The sequence below is a fragment of the Phyllostomus hastatus genome, unplaced genomic scaffold (assembly GCF_019186645.2).
Source record: "Phyllostomus hastatus isolate PE091 unplaced genomic scaffold, TTU_PhHast_1.1 phas_scaffold_501, whole genome shotgun sequence".
NCBI lineage: Eukaryota > Metazoa > Chordata > Mammalia > Chiroptera > Phyllostomidae > Phyllostomus > Phyllostomus hastatus.
This window is the reverse complement of record NW_025334033.1, coordinates 47,732,977-47,754,353: the sequence shown is the minus strand read 5'-3', so window position 1 is coordinate 47,754,353 and position 21,377 is coordinate 47,732,977. Positions and strand designations below refer to the sequence as shown.

The 21,377-nt window shown below is 38.9% G+C and overlaps 1 protein-coding gene across 1 annotated transcript in view; it reads left to right on the top strand.

Annotated features, from left to right (window-relative positions):
* LOC123808937 (synaptojanin 2 binding protein) overlaps nt 1-21,377 on the top strand; it is a 53,327-nt gene that overhangs the window by 22,882 nt on the left and 9,068 nt on the right. The window contains exon 2 of the mRNA XM_045823911.1: nt 14,671-14,807. Within this exon, the coding sequence (XP_045679867.1) occupies nt 14,671-14,807 (137 nt within the window). The remainder of the gene's footprint in view (nt 1-14,670; nt 14,808-21,377) is intronic.

Genomic DNA, 21,377 nt, shown 5'->3' with positions numbered 1-21,377 from the left:
AATGTAAATCAAAACAACAATGAGATACCACTTCACATCTATTAGAATAACTATTATAAAAAAAATCCAAAAAACAAACCAATGAAAATAACAAATGTTGGCAAGGATGTGGAGAAAGTAGAACCTTGGACATTGCTTCTTGGAATGTAAAAAGCTGCAGCCACTGTGGAAAACAGTTCCTCATGAGTGTGGGTAGTTCATTCAAATGTTAAATGTAGAATTACCATGTGATCCAGCAATTCAGCTCTGAGGTGTTTATCCAAAAGAATTGGAAGAAGAGACTTAAGCAGATTTTTGTACACCAGTGTTACTGCAGCATTATTCATAACAGCCAAAATGTGGAAACAGTCAAATGTACATTGACAGATGACTGGATGATCAAAGTATGGTATGTACATGCAGTGGATTATTATTCATCCTTTAAAAGGAATGAAATAATTCTGATACATGTTACAACAAGGTGAACCTGGAAGATGTGCAAAGGGAAATAAGCAGAACACAAAGAACAAATATTGTAGGATTCCACTTTATGAGGTATACAAAATAGGCAAACTCATAGAAACAGGAAATATAATACAGGTTCTCAGGGGCTGGAGGAAGGCAGAATGAGGAGTTATTCTTCAATGGGTACATAATTTTTGTTGTTTGGTATGATAAAAAATTCTGGAGATGTTAAATAAATAAAATCTTAAAAAAAAAAAGTCCCTGCTGGTGTAGCTCAGTGGTTGAGTGCCGGCCTGCAAATCAAAGGGCCGCCAGTTTAATTCCCAGTCAGGGCACATGACTGGGTTGTAAGCCAAGCCCCCAGTAGGGGGTGTGTGAGAGGCAACCACACAATGATGTTTCTTTCCCTCTCTTTCTCTATCCCCTCCCCCTCTCTAAAAAATAAATAAATAAAATCTTTTAAAAAATTCTGGAGATGTATTTTGGGGGTGGTTGCACAACATTGTGAATGTACTTAGTGCCACTGAATTAATGTTACACAGTTAAAAATGCTTAAAATGGGGGGGTCCTAAGATGGCGGCTTTGTTGGAGGGAGCGTGATCTCCTTCCTCTATGCAGGGGAGAGAAACTCGTGGATCGGCGGAGGAACAAAGCAAGGGGCCTAGGTTATCGCAACATTTATGAAAACAGGACATCAAAAATTATAGTGGACATTGAAAAACCAGACGGTAAGGAGACTGCTTCAGGACAACAGGGACCCAGGGATCAGCGCAGGGACCACGGGGGTTGCAGCCCCCAGGCCCAGTGCTCCCTGTCCACTTCAGGGCACCTGGGAGAGTGGAGTCACTGCTCCCTCCCTGGACAACAGGGGTTGAGCAACACTAGGGGAGGCCTTGTTCCTTGAAGGTAGAGAGAGGGGAGTTGGACTGGGAGACAGTTGCGCAGGGGCTGCAGGCACCCACACATAGCCCTGGGGGTGGTGAGTGCCCCCAGCCTGCGCGACCAGAGGTGGCCTGGATATGCGCCCATGCCCCCAGTGTGGTGGGAGTGTAGATCTGTGGAAGACCCAGACCTTGAAGCCCTGAACAAGGAAAGGGCGCGGGTGTTAGCGGGTTTCTGGAGCCTGTGGTGGTGAACTTCGGGGACATGCGCCCCTCTGGGATTTCCGACTCTTGTGATGTTAACCCGGAAGGGACTTGGCCCTTTGGGGGTTCCTGGAGCCCACAGCGGGGAAATTGGTAGAAGTGCGCGCCCCTTCTCGATCCCCGGAGCTTGCACCTTGAATCCAGAAAAGATGCGGGTGCTTCGTGAGAACATAGAGCCCACCGCGGTGAAATTTGGGGGCGGAGTGCATCTCCTTGCGATCCCCGGAGCTTGCACTGTGAACCCGGAAAAGACACAGGAGCTCTGTGGGGCCCCGGAGCCCAGGAGACCCTGGCAGTGAGCTCCGGGGAGTGTGCTTGGGAGCGCCCATACCCACATACAGGGTCCTGCAGAGGGATGACGGATTGGCTCTGGGGAGAGTGCCCTGCTGGCCCTGGGGACAGTACCCGAGAGACTGGCTGAGTTTTGACTGGGAAGAGTGAAAAGCATTTCAAAGCCCCTCAGCCTGCTGAAGCCAGAAAGACCAGAAAAACTGGTTCGGTCCGTTAGAAACCAACAAAGAGGTGTTTTTTTGTTGTTGTTTTTGTTTTTGTTTTTGCTGTTGTTTGGTTGTTTGATTTTATCTTGTTTTTTAAGTGACTTTATTTTTTAATTCTTATTATTTTTATATCTCTCAATTCCTTATGTTTCTCTTCCTTTCATCCTAGTATTATTCCTTCCACTCCAAATTTATCTCTCCTGCATTCCATCTTCTGCTTTTCCCCACTTTTTTTTGAGCCTGTAAGTTACTGCAAATTTGTATTATCTTTTCTCACTTTTCTGACATTTTTAATTTTAATAGTATTTTGGTATTCTTTTTCTTTCTGTATAATCTTTTTTGTTTGGCCTGTTATACTGTCATTTGATAGGTTCCCCCTGTTAGTCACAGTGTGTTGATAATTTACTGTCCTTGATTTGTGTTCCATTAGTACACCTCCCAAGGTTCTATACTCCTTATTCTTGTTATCCAGATCTCATAGATTCTGCCACATGATTGTTGCTTTAATATTACTGTAAATAAGACCTAGTTCATACAATTGTAAATACTACTCAACACCCCTCCCAGATCTCAGCCCACTTCACAATTTCCTGAAGTATATTATTGTGGGGATTGTCTCTAATATTTTACACACCACTCCTATTTACTAATCTTTATTCCTATCCTACCTCAGAATCTGACCTCCCATACCCTCACAGCTTTCTAGATCCAACTAACAATCTTTTCATCCCCAATAAGAGTCTTATCTTCTTTCCATCCTTTCTAAAACGTGGCTAGTGGGCTGGAAGATCACGGTTAACACTATGCATAGCCAAAGGATATCCCATCTCTTCTCTACTGGCTGCTAATGTAAATATCATAGAATACTGTCTTGCAGTCTTAAACCATTTTGCCTTACTCCTCCAACTGATCACAAAAAAGAGTAGGGGGAAGCTGTGAACACCAGGATACCCAAAAGAGACTGCACCACTGAATCTCACAGGTACTCTACCACAGAAGTTCACACCATAATCACAGGGAACCAGAACAAATCAATTTAAGAAACAGAGGCTAACAAAAAGAGTCTCATGAACAATGAGAAGACAAAGAAACAATCCCCAAATGAAGGGAAAGGAGGAAGCCTCAGAAAAAATGCTAAATGAAATAGAGGCAACTCAACTATCAGCTACTGAGTTCAAAGAAATGATTCTCAGGAAGCTCAACAAGCTCACAATGAGCTACCAGAAATTACAGGGAAACTACAACAAACTCACTGCAAGCTATATCAACATGACAAAGGAAATAAACTATCAACAAGGGTCAAGAGGAAATGCAGAATACAATGTCTGAACTGAAGAACACAGTAGAAGGAATGAAAAGCAGGATCGATGAAGCAGAAGATTGGATCAGCGAACTGGAGGACAAAGTAGAAAAAAAAAAACACCCAGACAGAGCAAGAAGAGGAAAAGAGGCTCAGAAAGAATGAAGAGGGATTAAGAGAAATGCAAGACAATATGAAACATAATAATATCCGTATCATAGGGATACCAGAAGGAGAAGAAGAAGAGCAAGGGATAGAAATCCTATTTGAAAAAGTAATGATGGAAAACTTCCCTAATTTGATGAGAGAAAAAGTCACACAAATCCAGGGCACACGGAGAGTCCCAATCAAGAGGAACCCAAAGAGGCCCACCTCAAGGCACATCATAATTAAAATGGCAAAATTTCAAGACAAAGAGAATCTTAAAGGCAGCAAGGGAAAAACAGGAAGTAACATACAAGGGAGCCCCAACAAGGCTAGCAGCTGACTTCTCAATGGAAATGCTCCAAGCCAGAAGAGAATGGCCAGAAATATTCCAAGTAATGAGAACCAGAGGTTTGCAACCAAGGCTACTTTACCCAGCAAGGCTCTCAATCAAGATAGAAGGCCAAATAGGAAGCTTCCCAGACAAAAGAAGTCTAAAAGAATACACCTCCACCAAACCAGCTCTGCAAGAGATGCTAAAGGGACTGCTTTAAGGAAAGGAAGGAAAAGAGAGAGAAAAACACACATACATAAAAGACAATGAATAAATACCTATCAGTAGTAATCTTAAATGTAAATGGATTAAATGCTCCAATCAAAAGACATAGAATAGCTGAATGGATAAGAAAACATGACCCACACATATGCTATGTACAAGAGACCCACCTCAGGATAAAAGACCTGCACAGGCTGAAAGTGAAGGGCTGGAAACAAATTTTCCAAGCAGACAGACAGTAAAAAAAAGCCAGGGTAGCAATACTCATATCAGACAAAACAGACTTCCAGAAAAGGGCCATAAAGATAGACCCAGAAGGTCACTTCATAATACTCAAGGGAAGAATCCACCAAGAAGACATAAACATTGTAAACATATATGCACCCAACATAGGAGCACCCAAGTACATAAGAAAATCTTAGAGGACTTCAAGAAAGATATTGACAGCAACAGAATTATAGGGGGGATTTTAACACACCCCACTGTCAAAAATGGACAGATCTTCCAAACAAAATATCAACAAAGATATTGTGGCATTGAACGAAGCCCTAGAGGAAATGGACTTAACTGATATATATAGAGCCCTCCATCCCAAAGAAGCTAAATACACATTCTTTTCAAATGTACACGGAACATTTTCAAAGATAGACCACATGATAGGACACAGAAGAAGCCTCAACAATTTCAAGAAAATTGAAATCATACCAAGCATTTTCTCGGATCACAAGGGACTGAAACTAGAAACCAACCCCAAGGAAAAAAATCCAAAACACTCAAAATCATGGAGATTAAATAGCATGCTATTAAACAATGAATGGGTCAAGAATGAAATTAGGGAAGAAACCAAAAAGTTTCTGGAAACAAATGAAAATGAACTCACAACAACCCAAAACTTATGGGACACAGTGAAGGCAGTCCTGACAGGGAAGTTCATAGCGATACAGGCATACCTAAAAAATATAGAAACATTTCAAACAAAAAACTCAACCCTATGTCTACAAGAACTCGAGGAACAACAACAAAGACAGCCCAGAGCAAGCAGAAGGAAGGGAATAACCAAGATCAGAGCAGAATTAATGACATAGAGACTAAAAGCATAATTCTAAGGATCAATGATCCAAGAGTTGGTTCTTTGGAAAGATAAACAAAATCAACAAGCCTTTCAGCAGACTCATCAAGAAAAAAAGAGAGAAGACCCAAATAAACACAGTCAGAAATGAAAGAGGAGAGATTACAACTCATACCACAGAAATACAAAGGATTGTAAGAAATTGCTATGAAGAACTGTATGCCAAGAAATTTGAAAACCTAGGTGAAATGGACAAATTTCTAGAAAAATATAATCTTCCAAAACTCGTTGAAAAAGAAGCAGGAAAGCCTGAACAGACCAATAACAGCAAAAGAAATTGAAGCAGTAATCAAAAAAAACTCCCAACACACAAAAGTCCTGGACCAGATGGTTTCACAGGAGAATTCTACAAAGCATTTAAGGAAGGGCTAACCCCTATCCTTCACAGACTATTCCAAAAAATTCAAAAAGATGGAAGACTCCCAAACTTGTTTTATGAGGCCAGCATCATCCTAATCCCAAAACCAGATAAAGACACAACAAAGAAAGAAAACTTCAGGCCAATATCACTGATGAACATTGACGCTAAAATCCTCAACAATATCCCTAAAATACTGGCAAACCGCATCCAACAATAGATTACAAAGATCATACACCATGACTAAGTGGGATTCATCCCAGGGATGCAAGCATGGTACAATATTTGCAAATAAATAAATGTAATACATCACATAAACAAAAGCAAAGACAAAAATCACATGATCGTATCAATAGATGCAGAAAAAGCATTTGATAAGATCCAGCACCCATTTATGATAAAAACACTCAGCAAAGTGGGAATAGAGGGAGCATTCCTCAACATAGTAAAGGCCATATATGAGAGACCTACAGCCAACATCATACTCAATGGGCAAAAACTAAAATCTTTTCCACTAAGATCAGGAACAAGACAAGGCTATCCACTTTCACCACTTCTATTCAATATAGTACTGGAAGTTTTAGCCACAGCAATCAGACAAGAAAAAGAAATAGAAGGCATCCAAATTGGAAAGGAAGAAACAAAACTCTCACTGTTTGCAGATGACATGGTAGTGTACATAGCAAATCCTGCTTGACCCAATAAATGAATTTGGCAAAACAGCGGGATACAAAGTCAATATCCAGAAACCAAAGGCATTTCTGTACACCAACAATGAAACAGCAGAAGCAGAAATCAAGAAAAAAATTCCATTTGAAATAGCAAAAAGAAAAATAAAATACCTAGGAATAAACCTAACCAAAGAGGTAAAAGACCTGTATTCAGAAAACTACACAGCACTGAGGAAAGAAATCAAGGAAGACACTAACAAATGGAAACATATACCATGTTCATGGATTGGAAGAATTAACAGCATCAAAATGTCCATACTACCCAAAGCAATTTACACATTCAATGCAATACCTATTAAAGTACCAATGGCTTATTTCACAGACATAGAACAAACACTTCAAAAATTTATATGGAACCATAAACGACCCCAAATAGCTGCTGCAATTTTAAGAAAGAAGAGTGAAGGAGGAGGGATCGCAATACCTAACACTAAACTATACCACAAGGCCACTGTAATCAAAACAGCGTGGTACTGGCATAAAAACAGGCACATGGACCAATGGAACTGAACAGAGAGCCCAGAAATAAACCCAAGTCTCTATGGCCAATTAATATTTGACAAAGGAGGCAGCAACATAAAATGGAGTCAATATAGCCTCTTCAACAAATGGTGTTGTGAGAACTGGACAGGTATGTGCAGAAAAATGAAACTTGAGCACCAACCTACACCTTATACAAAAATAAATTGAAGGTGGATAAAAGACTTAAATATAAACTGTGACACCATTAAAGTCCTAGAGGAGAACGTAGGTAGGAAAATCTCAGATATTTCATGCAGAAACTTTTGTACTGACATGTTCCCTAGTGCAGGGGACATAAAGGAAAGAATAAACAAATGGGACCTCATCAAAATAAAAATCTTTTGCACAGCTAAAGAAAACAGTATCAAAATAAAAAGAGACCCAACTGTATGGGAAAACACATTTGCCAATGGTACCTCAGACAAGGGTTTAATCTCCAAAATATATAAAGAACTTACATGACTCCACTCTAAGAAGACAAACAACCCAATTAAAAAATGGGCAAAGGACTTGAACAGACACTTCTCCAAGGAGGACATATAGAGGATCCAGAGACACATGAAAAGATGCTAAGTATCGCTAGCTATCAGAGAGATGCAAATTAAAACCACAATGAGATACCACTTCACACTAGTCAGAATGGCCATCATAAACAATGCAACAAACAACAAGTGTTGGAGAGGTTGTGGAGAAAAGGGGACCCTAGTGCACTGTTGGTGGGACAGCAGAGTGGTACAGCCACTATGGAAAGTAGTATGGAACTTCCTCAGAAAACTAAAAATGGATCTGCCTTTTGACCCAGTAATTCCACTGCTGGGATTATATCCTAAGAACCCTGAAACACCAATCCAAAACAACCATGCACCCCACTGTTCATAGCAGCACAATTTACAATAGCTAAGTGCTGGAAGCAACCTAGATACCCATCAGTAAATGACTGGATCAAAAAACTATGGTACATTTACACAACGGAATTCTATGCAGCAGAAAGAAAGAAGGAGCTCCTACCCTTCGCAACAGCTTGGACGGAGCTGCAAAACATTATGCTAAGCGAAACAAGCCAGGCAGTGAAAGACAAATACCATATGATCTCACCTTTAACAGGAACCTAAACAACAAAACAAAGAAACAAGCAAAACATAACCAAAGACACTGAAATATCGAACAGTCTGACAGTGACCAGAGGGGAGAGAAGGGGGAATTTCAGGGGAGAATGGGAAGGGTTTACAGGAACAAGTATAAAGGACACATGGACAAAAACTAGGGGGAGGGTGGTAATGGGAGGGAAGTGGGGAGGGTTGGGTGGGTGGGCTGGAATGGCAGTAAAAGGGAAAGAACTGTACTTGAACAATGATTAAAATAAAAAAAAATTTAAAATGCTTAAAATGTTAAATGTTACGTTACATATATTTTACTACTAAACAAAGAGCAGTTTGTCCAATAGTTTTTGATTTTATGGTATGTTTATTTAATCACAAAATGAATAAATAAATAGTGGTTTGTGTGTTCAGTAGAGTTGGGTTGATGTCTAGGAGAAATTATAAGGTTATCCTGGGATAGAAAAAGCAGGTAAGTAGGGGTGAAATAGGTTGTTTGTCAATCTGGTGTTCATAACTCAACAAGCGGTTGTTATCATTGGTGTTACTGAAATATTTTGTTTCATTTTAATTATGTTCAGAATAGTTATTTCTACAATAACATTGTTAAACACTGGTCTTGTACCTTATAACTTTTTAGACTTAATAGATAAGAATCTGGATGAAATGAAGAGTTTTTCCTTCTCTGGCCTGAAAGTAGGCAATAGGGAGACCCTGACTAAGGTAATAGAACTCCAGAATGACCAATTCTTCTTCTGGAATATATTACCCTTGGAGACTGTTCTATGACAGTTATCCCCACATTTCTTATTCAGAACCAGCCCTAATACTTCTTTTCTAAAGCAGTTACTTATATTTTCTACAAAGATACAGTATAGCAAAAATGGTTTAAAACTCACACTTTGGAATCAAATATCCCAACTTAGTGGCTTGGCTTTCGGAAGAGCTAACTGACCTTTTGGGAAGTTACCTAATTTCTTGTCTTGCATTTTAATTTCATCTGTAAAATGTGCGGTGGCTGGCGTAGCTCAGTGGATTGAGCGCGGGCTGCGAACCAAAGCATCGCAGGTTCGATTCCCAGTGAGGGCACATGCCTGGGTTGTAGACCACGGCCTCCAGCAACTGCACATTGATGTTTCTCTCTCTCTCTCTCTCTCTCCCTTCCCTCTCTAAAAATAAAATAAATAAAATCTTACAAAAATAAATAAATAAAAATAAATTCATCTGTAAAATGTAATCACTCCACGTATTTGTTGAGAAGATTAAATAAGATAACATATATAAAGTGCACGTCAGACTACATGGTACATATCTAATAAATATTAGGTGTTGCTGCTATCATTACTGCTCTTATTCATAAATAAGCTCAAGGTCCAGACCTGGAAACAGGAAGAATCCATAGAAGGCATTTTTTTGTTTAACTTTCCAAAACTCTTAAACTAGGCACACTCTTTCTCTCCCAGTCCTCTGGAGAAGGAGGTGTCATTTTTATGCCATCTTTATTTGTTCTGCTTTAGAGACTTCCAAATTTGAGACTAAGCAACCCATTTTAATCTTGCCACATAAACCAAAATTAATTTTAGACTGTAATAAAGAGCATTTATATGAGCAAAAGGAGCTGCAGCCCAGGATACACAGATTCAGGTAGCAATGTAAATTGTGCTTGGAGAACAAAGAAAGGATTCATAAAGGCAAAAATTACAAAATGGAATTCTTTCATGCAAATGAAGGATTACTGGCTGGGTTAACAAGGCTTGGTTATTTCCACTGTGCCAACAACAGAGGCAAAAACTATAAGAAAGAGGTCAAGTCCAACAGGCCTAGCTGAGGTTGGGGAGAAAGGCAAAAGCATGGGTGACGAAAACAAGGGCAGCAAGAGCATCAGGTCCTTTGTTCTGAGAATTTATGTATTGGTGGGATGGGGGTGAAGAAGTTACATATTGATTGACAGGGTATGTGACTACCCAAACTTAGGTGTGTGGGGGAGTCTGTTAGCCCAAATCCTTATCTTGCTCCAGACTCTATTTGTTCATTTTGTTATAAAGCAGGTATGTGACCATAGGCAGTTAATTAAAGTTGAGGCAGTTCAAGAAGTTATTTATGGGCTCTTTCTATAAGCACTAGGGACTCCCTAGTAAAATAGATAGTGACCAGAGGCAGGCATTTAACCAAAGTCGTTTTATGGGCTGCTTCTTTAGGCACTGTGGATCCCTTTCTCTTCCCCCCTTCTGGACCTTGAGATGAGTACACAGTCTCAAAGGCCTCCTTTCCCAGATAGTGGAAATGATGCATAGAATTTCAAGGATTGCCCTCCTCCTGTGCTATTGTGGTGTTTTTATGTGATGTTTGGAACACCTGGCGATATTGTCAGACCACATTCAGGACTGCTGAGCTAGTGGGTAAGATGTCTCCTTCCTCCTCTCTGCCTTGGTTTACTATCTCTCCTACCGAATATACCCTACCCTAATAGTTACCTACTCTAATGTATCTCCACGTGTCCTTTAATATGCATATATTTTTGTAAATAGGTAATTGTTTTATGTGCATGGGCTTTTCATTTACAAGGAGATATTGTGCTATTAATATCAACATTACATTACATTTAAGCTTACATTACTTTGCATATGATTATTCAGTGCTTCTAACGTTTAACTATATTTTAGTGATCTCTTCCCCAAAGGATGGACACCTAAATTGCTGGCAGTTTTCACATGATCACAAAACATACTGCAACTAACATATTTGTACATCATTGTTTATAGATAGGATGATCACATTGGCCCAAAATTAGGTGCTTTTGAAATTAAAGGGGAATTTATTTTTTTAGATTTTATTTATTTATTTGTAGAGAGAGGGGGAAGGAGAAAAAGAGGGAGAGAAACAGCAATCTGTGGTTGTCTCTTGCGCGCTCCCCCTATGGGGGACCTGGCCCACAATCCAGGCATGTGCCCTGACTTGGAATTGAACTGGTGACCCTTTTCTTCGCAGTCTGGCACTCAACCCACTGAGCCACACCAGCCAGGGCTGAAGGAGAATATTTTGATAGCAGGTGTATATCAGGACTCCTAGACAAACCAGGATGTGTGGTCCACCCTGTTTATGGAAGGTTGTTCTAGGATACAGCTGATAATATGCAGATATGTACTGGGATAGTTCTTCCCCTTCTGTTTCCAAGCTGGCCATTGCAATTGGTTGGTGCATGTGCTGGACTAATTATTGCTTATTTTAAATACTACTTTTGCTAGAAACTACTCATGAGGGGAAATGTCTGGGTCACAGGTTATAGACATACTTAAAGTTTGAGTTCCATTTCAGTCTTGTCCTATTAGTAGATAGATGAACCTTTTAATCTCCCTGTCTTCCTTGACTTTTTACATTTGTACTGTATAATTGGTTGTCATTTTTTCATCAAGCTATCTGGTTTGGGGCTTTAGTAGGTACTGCTAGTTTATTGACAACTACTCTCAGTGCAGGTACTCAGTACAGCAACTATCTAGTTTAGAAGGGTTTTTTACAGATTTGTTAAGATTATTGGACCCCAACAATTACCTTTTGAGATAGAGTGGGCAGCATTTGTAAACCTCGTGTTACAGAAAATGAAGCTGAGGATCAGAAGAACACTGACTAGTTTTAGTCCACATATCTGTTAAGTTACGGAGTTGAATTTGTGACCAGGTCTTCTGATTAGAATTTGCTTGTGCAAAATTTAAAAGTGTCAGGGAAAAGGGTAAATTTCTGGTTGTGGTTATAGCAGGGACTGTCTAGTTTAGCTTTATGTCTTTCTCAAAACATAACACAGTGCCTGACACATGGGAAAACATCAATAATCTTTAATGAACAAATGAACTGGGGATCATTTTTAGATTTGAATTGGTACTGCTGCTGCTACTCAGTGCTTTGGTGGCTTCTGTTTATTGCAGCAGTTCCTTGAACTATAGGTGAGTTTTGTTCTGTAAATATTCTGGCTGAAGAAAGGGGTTTCACATCAGTTCAGGGGTTCTCATGTTAAGTGGTGTGACTCATTTACAACTGAAGTAGCAGTAGGTTATAAACATGCCTGTGTAAGTGATTTCTGGAGGGAGTAGACCGCACTTGCTTGTTTATGGAAAAATTGAGTAAGATTTCTTCCATACTTCTTTTTTAGACACTGTTCCGTAGGTTTAAAGACCCAGTAGTAAAGTCCCTCCTCTTTCTTACCATTGTACTCTATTGCATTTGCCTGCTTATTAACACGCTTCCTACCCAAGATTTCCAGAGGCAGCTGTAGTGTTTGGTGAGGATGTTGGATTTCATTGAAAGATTTTCTTCAAATAATTTGTTCCCATATTGAGAGAGGCTGCTGGTTGGCCTCAGCCACCTTGCTCAAACCTGTCACTGTTTTGAGGTCATTTCAAAGCCTTTCATAAGATAGGCTCCACCTACCTTTCCATTTTGTCTCAAATAACTACCCAACATCCCCTTTTTAGTACTTGCCCCACACTGTAATACAAATTAAGAGTGTTCTAAAAGAAACCATTTAGTAACTTAAATTTTTCATGCCCCATACTTCCAGGTAGTTGAAATAGTCATCTTCCAGAAGTAGTTCTATCATGTATCTTAAATCCTTTTCATCCTCCAGCTGCAGATATTCTGTGCACAGCTTATGATGTTTAAATTAAATATTTCCTGCTGTTTCTCTCTTCAGCCACATGTTCCTTAAATCACAGATTAATTTTCTAGTGCTTATAGTAATACTATGCACTTTACATGTAAGCTCTCATCCCACCAATGAATAAAAGTTTTAGAAAGCCCACACATGTCTCTTTAAGTATCTGCTTTTTATTGAAACTAGTAGTAGGCTAATGGCTGTTCCTCTCAGTTGTGATACCGCATTTTTGCTTATTAATTCTTTCCAGTCTCCTTTCTCTTTGCACCCTGGCTCTGAATTCTACAGTACCTAACATAAAGAAAACCCTAGGGAAGTTCCTTCTTTTTCTTTTTATGCATAGGTAAAGTCCCTTTATAACAATGGTTTTAGTAAACTGAAATCCTTCCCACAACTAAGTGGTTGGTCCATGGAAACAGTGCTTTGGTAGTCAGTTTTCTTTCTGTTTTTTATTTTATTTTATTTTATTTTATTTTGGTGAGTTAAAAACACTTAAATGATATCTACTCTCTTAACAGATTTTTAAGGGTACAATACACTGTTGTTATGTGTGGGTATAGCGTTGTACTTCAGATTTCTAGAACTTAACTGATCTTGTGTAACTGAAATTTTATACCCATTTAAAGTAGTCACTTCTGGAAGCAAAGAAGAGATGGTGGTTGCTGGGATGGGGAAGAAGGAGAAATGAGGAGTTGCTAATCATGAGTAGTCAGTTTTCTACTGCAAATAAAACTTAAAAGTCACTCTACCCAAGTATGTGATTGTTTGTATTTGAGGTAGAAAAGGAAAGAAGAGTGAATTTGGCAGTTTACTTCTACCATGAAGCATCAGTTACCACATTTTTTTGGACCATAAGACGCACCTAGGTTTTAGAGGAAAAAAATAGGAAAAAAAATTTGAAGCTAAAAATGTGGTAAAATATTTAATAACATAATATTTCACCAATGTAAATGTAAACAACTCAACAGCAGCATTAACAACCATTATTCCTCCCAAATTTTGGGGGGGTGTATCTTATAGTCCAAAAATACAGTACCTTTCTGTTTCCCAGGTTTCCTGTCAATACTTAACACTACTGCCCCCTAACTCAAAATAGAAAAAAATAAATGGAACTCCCAAGACCATTTCTTCCAAAACACCACCATACACAAACTCTCCTAAAGGTTGGGAGAAGTATGGAAGGGAAAGTTTGGTTAGGAATCTCTCTCCCACTAAATTAGGAATAGTTTTTTTTCTAATTAGTTAAAAATATAGCTTCTTCTCATGAGCACAGCTAACCCTGTTACATTAATAACAGGAAAGTCAAGAACTGGATCCACTGAATGCCATCAATAGATCAGAATCAAATGTGAATGGAAGCACATCTTAACAAGAATCACCATCATTTCACTCAGCATAGATTTTTTTATATTCGACAAACCATGTTGATCACCATGTTTATATTTTTAGTTCCACCTGATCGGAGTGGGCAGCTCTAGATACTCTTGACCTCTGTTGATGATGCTATTCAATGACTTTGCCCATGAGTATTCACTAGCTATATAGTATTCTTTTTTTTTTAAAGATTTTTATTTATTTGTTTTTAGAGAGGGAAGGGAGGGAGGGAGAGAGAGAGAGAGAGAAACATCAATGTGTGGTTGCTGGGGGTTATGGCCTGCAGCCCAGGCATGTACCCTGGCTGGGAATCGAACCTGCGACACTTTGGTTCGCAGCCTGCACTCAATCCACTGAGCTACGCCAGCCAGGCTGCTATATAATATTCTGACTGATCAACCTCCCTACTCCACTAGGCCTTTTTCTTTCTCTTCTTTTTCTTTATTTTTAATTTTATTTTTTGAAAACATGTTATTCATTTTTAAACAGGTGGGAAGGGAGGGAGAAAGAGAGAAACAACGACATGTGGTTGCCTCTCACATGCCCCCACTGGGGACCTGGTCCACAACCCAGGTGTGTGCCCTGACTGGGAATCAAACCAGCAACCCTTTGGTTCTCAAGCCGATGCTCAATCCACTAAGCCACACCAGCCGGGGCTCTCTTCTTCCTTAATCCCTTTGTTTTTATTCACCTCTATCTCTTTCACAACTCCTCCATGATTTTCTTAGGGCTGGGCTTCAACATCGTCGGTGGGACAGATCAGCAGTACATCTCCAACGACAGTGGCATCTACGTCAGCAGCATCAAAGAGAATGGGGCTGCGGCCCTGGATGGGCGGCTCCAGGAGGGTGATAAGATCCTCTCGGTGAGAACTGGCTTTGGCCTCCTTCACTGTCCCTTGTTCCCTAGACCCCACTTCCTACTCCTGGGGAAGATTCCTGCCTTTTTGGATCAGGAAATGTCCAAATTGTAGAGGTCAATGGGAGGGACCTTGATCAGTCATCTTTTTCAGCCCTACCATAGAATATGGATTATATTACCTTGCTTGATAGACAAGGCTAAAGTAAGTCCAGAGTATGAGGTTGCTTACCCAAGTTCAAAAAAAACATGAAACGGGGAGGACTGATGGACTGGTGGGTGGGGTAGGCACTTAAAATCCACAATTTTTTTTTGTTTTTCTGTTATACTTTATCACTTCCTTTTTTGTAGATTTAAACATTAATATATCTTCCTTTATGCCAAAACTCCTAGAAAGGAAGTAGGAATTAAGTGTTCTTTTTAGACTCAGAGCCCTTTTCTCCCATTATTAAGACAAAACATTGGAATCCAACCTGATTTGGATATCTGTCCACTGTGCTTCCATTTCACTCTGCTAAAGTCTCTAGTAAGACCCTTACTGAATGGTAACCATTAATTCCATTATTTTCTGGAAGTTCCTCAATTCAGGGACCAGATCTCTTTTTAACCTTTTTCATTCTAGCACATTGTCCAATATGTATTTAACAAATGAAACAAGTTAGTAAATTCAGGCAAATCCAGCAAGGCTGGCTGATCAGAATGTAAAGTATCATGAATGGTAATATTCCATTTTAGTCCTTCTCACTGACCATTTTGCCTCTTTTCAGTTCATTAAGCTTCTAGACCCTATTTATTAATCTGTTCGGATAGAGACAGTAATAATCTACCCTTTTTTTCTTAAACATTTAAAAAAAAAACCCTCTCCTGGGCCCTGGCCAATTTATAGGAAAGAGGATTTCACTTTATCAAAATATAAGAAATATTACAAAGATCTATATACGATATTAAATATTACAAATATATATTAAACATTACAAAGAATGATTCAAGTTTATGTTCTGTTCAGTTAAGGGAAAGAAATATGAAAGAAGACAGGGGAAATGCAAGCAGATATGGAGAGAGATAAAGAAGACAGAGAAAAAGATGGAGCTTATATAGGTGGAAAAGGACAGCATATCCTCTCCATTCTATCTAGGTTTATATCCTTTGACTCAAATATCCCTTCCAAGAGTTTGCTCTAAAATTCTTCTTTCTACATCTCATTCCTTAAGAAACAGCGACTCGGTTGTCTCACTCACCATCTTGTTCCTTCTCTATCCTTAAGTGAATTGTTAGCCATTAAACGGTTACATCTATGCTTTAGCTCACTTTATCCCTTTGATGTACTGAAGTACTCATTTATGATTGGCTTTGGGGTCTCTCAAAAAGGATGTTAAATTATTAGCCTATTATCCCATTTATTCTTTATGGGCTTTCCTGTTCTCCTCACACAGGTCCGTGTTGTAAAAACTCTTAACTTTTGCTAGATGATCAAATAAAAATGCCCTTTCCTTAATACATATCCATCTTGGATAAGTCCAAGAAGTATCATTAAGTGATCTAGGTTTCTTGTTAGTTATTGACTATTAATGTAATCTTTGCATTTATCCCTAAATAGCCATACCTTGTCTTAATTTCAAGTTCTAAAAGTGAATAACTGCAAATTTATTATGCAGTTTTCCATTTCTCATCAAAAATGAAATTTAATTTTCACTGTGGATGGTTTAAACAAAAAAGAGAGAAACGTCTTTAATGACTATAAATGATGCGTAAAGCCCTGTCATGTCTGGCAGCCATGAAACAAAAACAGGTATCAAAGGTGAACAGTCCTGCAGTTGAGATGGGGGCTGGAAATTCCTCACCCTAAGTTCATTTTTTGTATGTGATGGTAAGGATGGTTTAATATTTGCATAGGTTATTAGGAAATCTGGGGAAATTTTCTTTTTGTGAAAAAAATTAGTAAACTGTCTAGGTTTCTCATTTTCCCCATGTGTCTGCCTAGGAAGGGAGATGGGGAGTCAAAAATAATCAGTCCTCAGTGAACTAGATATTTTTATGAAGTGCTGGAAGATATACCTGTTATACTGCACAGATGAATGTTTCATTATGACCAAACCCCTTATATAACAAAAATGGCACAGATTGGGCCATTAGTCAGCTGCATTTCATATTCTCTTCAAATACAGTGATTAATTTGGTGAATGAAAGAGTTGAGTAGTCATCAACATTTATCAACTATTGTACCTGATGGCCTGCAGAGTGCATGTGCCAGATTCTATGGAGAATTAAAAGAAAATGAAAGATTTGTTTCTGCTCCTAGCTTAGAAATCAATAGGAAAGACCCACCAGAAATCCTCATTATCTAATCAGCTGCTCAGACATTGTATTATATAGAGCCCTTCAGACAAAAGCACCTCTAGGGAAGAGTCTTTGTCTTCTCATCTCTGTGTCCCTAGCACTCAGGCCTGTAGCTGGCACAGAGTAAGCATCTAGTAAATTTGTTGCTCCGTGGATGAATTATAGTATAACTGACTTTTTGGTTGGGCCTGATTAATTGGAACTGGATAATTTTTTTTCTTCAACTTTGATGAAAAAAGAGATACCCCCTCCCCCAAACTGCAGCTCATTTCAGGATCTTGATAAAAAAATTAAAATATCCAGAGTATTATCTGAGGTCAGTGCTTATTAAATTGAGCCTATGTTTTTCTACATCTTAAACATCTACATTTATATTATTCTACAGAATTCCTGAAACTAACATTATCCTGAAATAATGTTAGATTATCCTGAGGCATTTCAAAATTATTAGTCATCAAAGAAAACTCAGTTTTTAACTCTAACTCTAACATCTAATTTAACTCAGTTTACTCATTTCCTAAGGCATTTTTAAAGACTGCTAACAACCATACTTAAGACAAAAATTGTATGTTTTCTTATCAGAACACATGTGCTATGACCAGGAACCGAATGGTGACCCTTTGGTTCACATTCTAGCACTCAGTCCACTGAGCCACACCAGCTAGGGCTCAAGCCTTTTAAATTATGACCTGTAATAGGAAATACACATGTGTGCCTCTACACACACCAATAAACACACATAACTGAAGCAAAGTTTAACAAAATAATACTTATTTCTTCTGTATGTGATGCTTTCTGATATGTTGTGTTTTCTTATGTAATTTCACTTTTTAAAAATTATTTATTCATCTTGACCCACTGGATTGCCTTCACTATCTTCTGTAATGGGTCAGTAGACACATATTTTAAAAAATCACTACTCCAGTAAATGGAAATCGCTGATGAAATCTGTGGATTCATGGAATATGTATTAAATAGGGTGAGTAGACCAGGTATGGAAACCATACCCATTTAGAAGACTATTTCGGGCATCTTAGGTTAGAGCTAACTAAAACTTTAGAATCACCTGGAGGGCTTGTTAACGCATAGAACACTAGAATAGGGCCTGATAGTTTTCACTTTTAACAATTTCCCAGGTTAATGCTAATGCTGCTGGTTCTGGGACCACACCGAGACCCTCTGATCTATATTAGTAAGGATGTTGATAAAGAAGGTGGATGTCACATATATTTAGGGGTAAAGCCTATAGAACTTGGTAGTTAATATGAGCTGGAATCTGTAAAAATGCTTAAAGGAGATAAATATTAGAAAGCAAATATTTATGGAGTAGAGATGACACTGTCAAAAGAGAAAGAGTCATAATTTGTTTTATGGGGCTGGTTTATGTTGGGCAAAGGATGAGAAATGGTTCTTTAAAACAAGAAACTTCCTGTGCTTTTCTAAAAGACATCTTGTTTGGGGTTTTGTTTATTTACTTATTTTAAAGCAATTAGAGCGAAAGTTCTTTTATATTAGAATAACTTCAGGCTTAACTAGGAGGGGCATAATTAGCATAATTAGCCCCTGCCCTATATAGCACCTTCCTTTGCCCAATGTCACCAATATCTTTCTTCCCTATTAGCAGCAGGGGGCTCAGGAGAGGACCAAGATTATATACCCACCAAGTCACTGGTGGGTAAAGCTGCTACTAGAGTACAGGCCTTTCAGCTTGGTGTGATACGGACAATGTGTCGGTCAGGCTTTGTGTAGTTATGGCTTTTGCAGGGTGTACTCTGCAACCAAACCTTGGGAAATCATGTGACACTTATACTTAAGGGTTATTTAACACACTAATTCAGGTATTATAAGGGTTATAATGATGAATTGAGATATAGCTTCTCCAAATTATTTACAGTAGAATGTAAAATGATAGGATATAAGGCAGATTTTAGTTTGAGCTTTAAGATGGTTACATAGTATGGACAATCAAAGAAATAAATCAGTCACATCTAGAAAGGGCTTGTCAATGAAGTGGCAATTAACTAAATTGCTTCTAAAATGTCAGTGCTACTTCAACATGTACAAATAAATAAAAACAATATATAAACAAGTTCTGGCCAAGATGGAGGTGTAGGTAGAAACCCTTTGCTTCCTTGCACAACCAAAAAGAGGATAACAACCAAGCTAAAATCAGTAAACAACCAGAAGTGCCAGGAAATCAAACTGCATAGAACTCCGACAACCAAAGAATTAAAGAAAAAATCAGAACAACCAGACCGGTAAGGCAGTGGACCACCTGGACCGGCCAGCTGAGAAAAACTGTGGTGAGGTGGTGGACCGGGCAGATGGAGCTGACTTAAGGGGAAACCGAGACTCAGTTGACAGTGGACTACTGCAGTTGCCAAGGTGGGAGAAACTCCCAGTCTGACACGAGAGTTGTTGGAAGGTGCACTAGGGATGAGCAGGCAAGCTCCACTGTCCCCTCTCTGGCCCCTCCCCAACAAGCTGCAAAGAGGGTTGCCCTGCCCTGGTGAATAAGGCCCCGCCCCCTTACAACTTATCAGGTATGCCAAGACAAAGAAATATGGCCCAAATGAAAGAACAGAGCAAAACCTCAGGAAGAGAACTAAGCGAGGAGGAGATCGCCAACCTATCTGATGGAGAATTTAAAGACCTGGTGATTAAAATGCTTAAAGATCTGATTGAACTTGGTCGATAAATGAAAAAACAAATGAAAGATACCCAAAATGAAATAAAGCAAAATATTCAGGCAACCAACAGTGACAGGAAGGAAACCAGGACTCAAAGCAATTTGGAACAAGAGGAAGAAATAAACATGCAACCGGAACAGAATGAAGAAACAAGAATTCAAAAAAATGTAGAGTCTTACCTCTGGGACAACCTGAAACATTCCAATATCCAAATTATAGGGGTGCCAGAAGGAGAAGAACAATGACAAGAAATTGAAAACTTACTTGAACAAATAATGAAGGAAAACTTCCTCAATCTGGAGAAGGAAATAGACTTCCAGGAAGTCCAGGAAGCCCAGAGAGTCCCAAAGAAGTTGGACTCAGAAAGGAACACACCAAGGCACATCATCTTTACGTTACCCAAGATTAAAGAAAAGGAGAGACTCTTAAAGGCAACAAGAGAAAAGGAGATAGTTACCTACAAAGGAGTTCCCGTAAGACTCTCAGCCTATTTCTCAAAAGAGACCTTACAGGCAAGAAGGGGCTGGAAAGAAGTATTCCAAGTCATGAAACGCAAGGACCTACATCCAAGATTACTCTATTCAGCAAAGCTCTCATTTAGAATGGAAGGGCAAATAAAGTGCTTCTCAGATAAGGTCAAGTTAAAGGAGTTCATCATCACTAAGCCCTTATTATATGAAATGTTAAAGTGACTTATCTAAGGAAAAAAAGATAAAAAATATGAACAGTAAAATGACAACAAACTTACAACTATCAACAGATGAACCTAAAAGAAAGGAAAAACAACAAAAACAAAAACTAAGCAAACAACTAGAACAGGAACAGAATCAGAGAAATGGACATCACATGGAGGGATTTCAGTGGGGAGTGGGAAGGGAGGAATAGGGGGAAAAGGTACAGGGAAGAAGAAGCATAATCAGTAGGCATAAAATCGATGGGCATAAAAAATGATATAGGAAACAGAGGACTCAAAGATCTTACATGTACAACCCATGGACATGAACTAAGGATGGGGGTTTGTGGAGGGTTGGAGGGGCAGGGTGGAGGGGTGGAGGTTTCCCAATATTTCTCCCTTGTGGGGGGAAAAATTGGGGAACCTGTAATAGCATAATCAGTAAAAAAATACTTTAAAAATACTTTAAATGGAAAAATCAATATATAAACACTTCATATTTTCATACAACTCTAAATTTTTCAATGTGTTATATATTAGATACAAAGGAAACTGCAAATCAATAAAAACTCAGTTTATGACATTAATGTGATGGGTGGTGATATGTTACTGAAATAAACTGTTTGCTTGCAGTATAAATTTCTGTAGTTTTGTGTTTTAACGTGAATGTTTGGGGCCCAGCAGCTTGACTTTGAATCCTGGCTTTGCTGCTTCCATTATACATGCCCATGCACAAGTGGCATAGCCTCTCTTAATTTTATCAATGAAGTGGGGGCTCCTAACTTACAGGGTTATTGTGAGGACTGAACAAGTTAATACATGCAAATGAATAGGCAGCTGCAGAGATGGTAATAAATACACAGTGATTCCTAGCAAT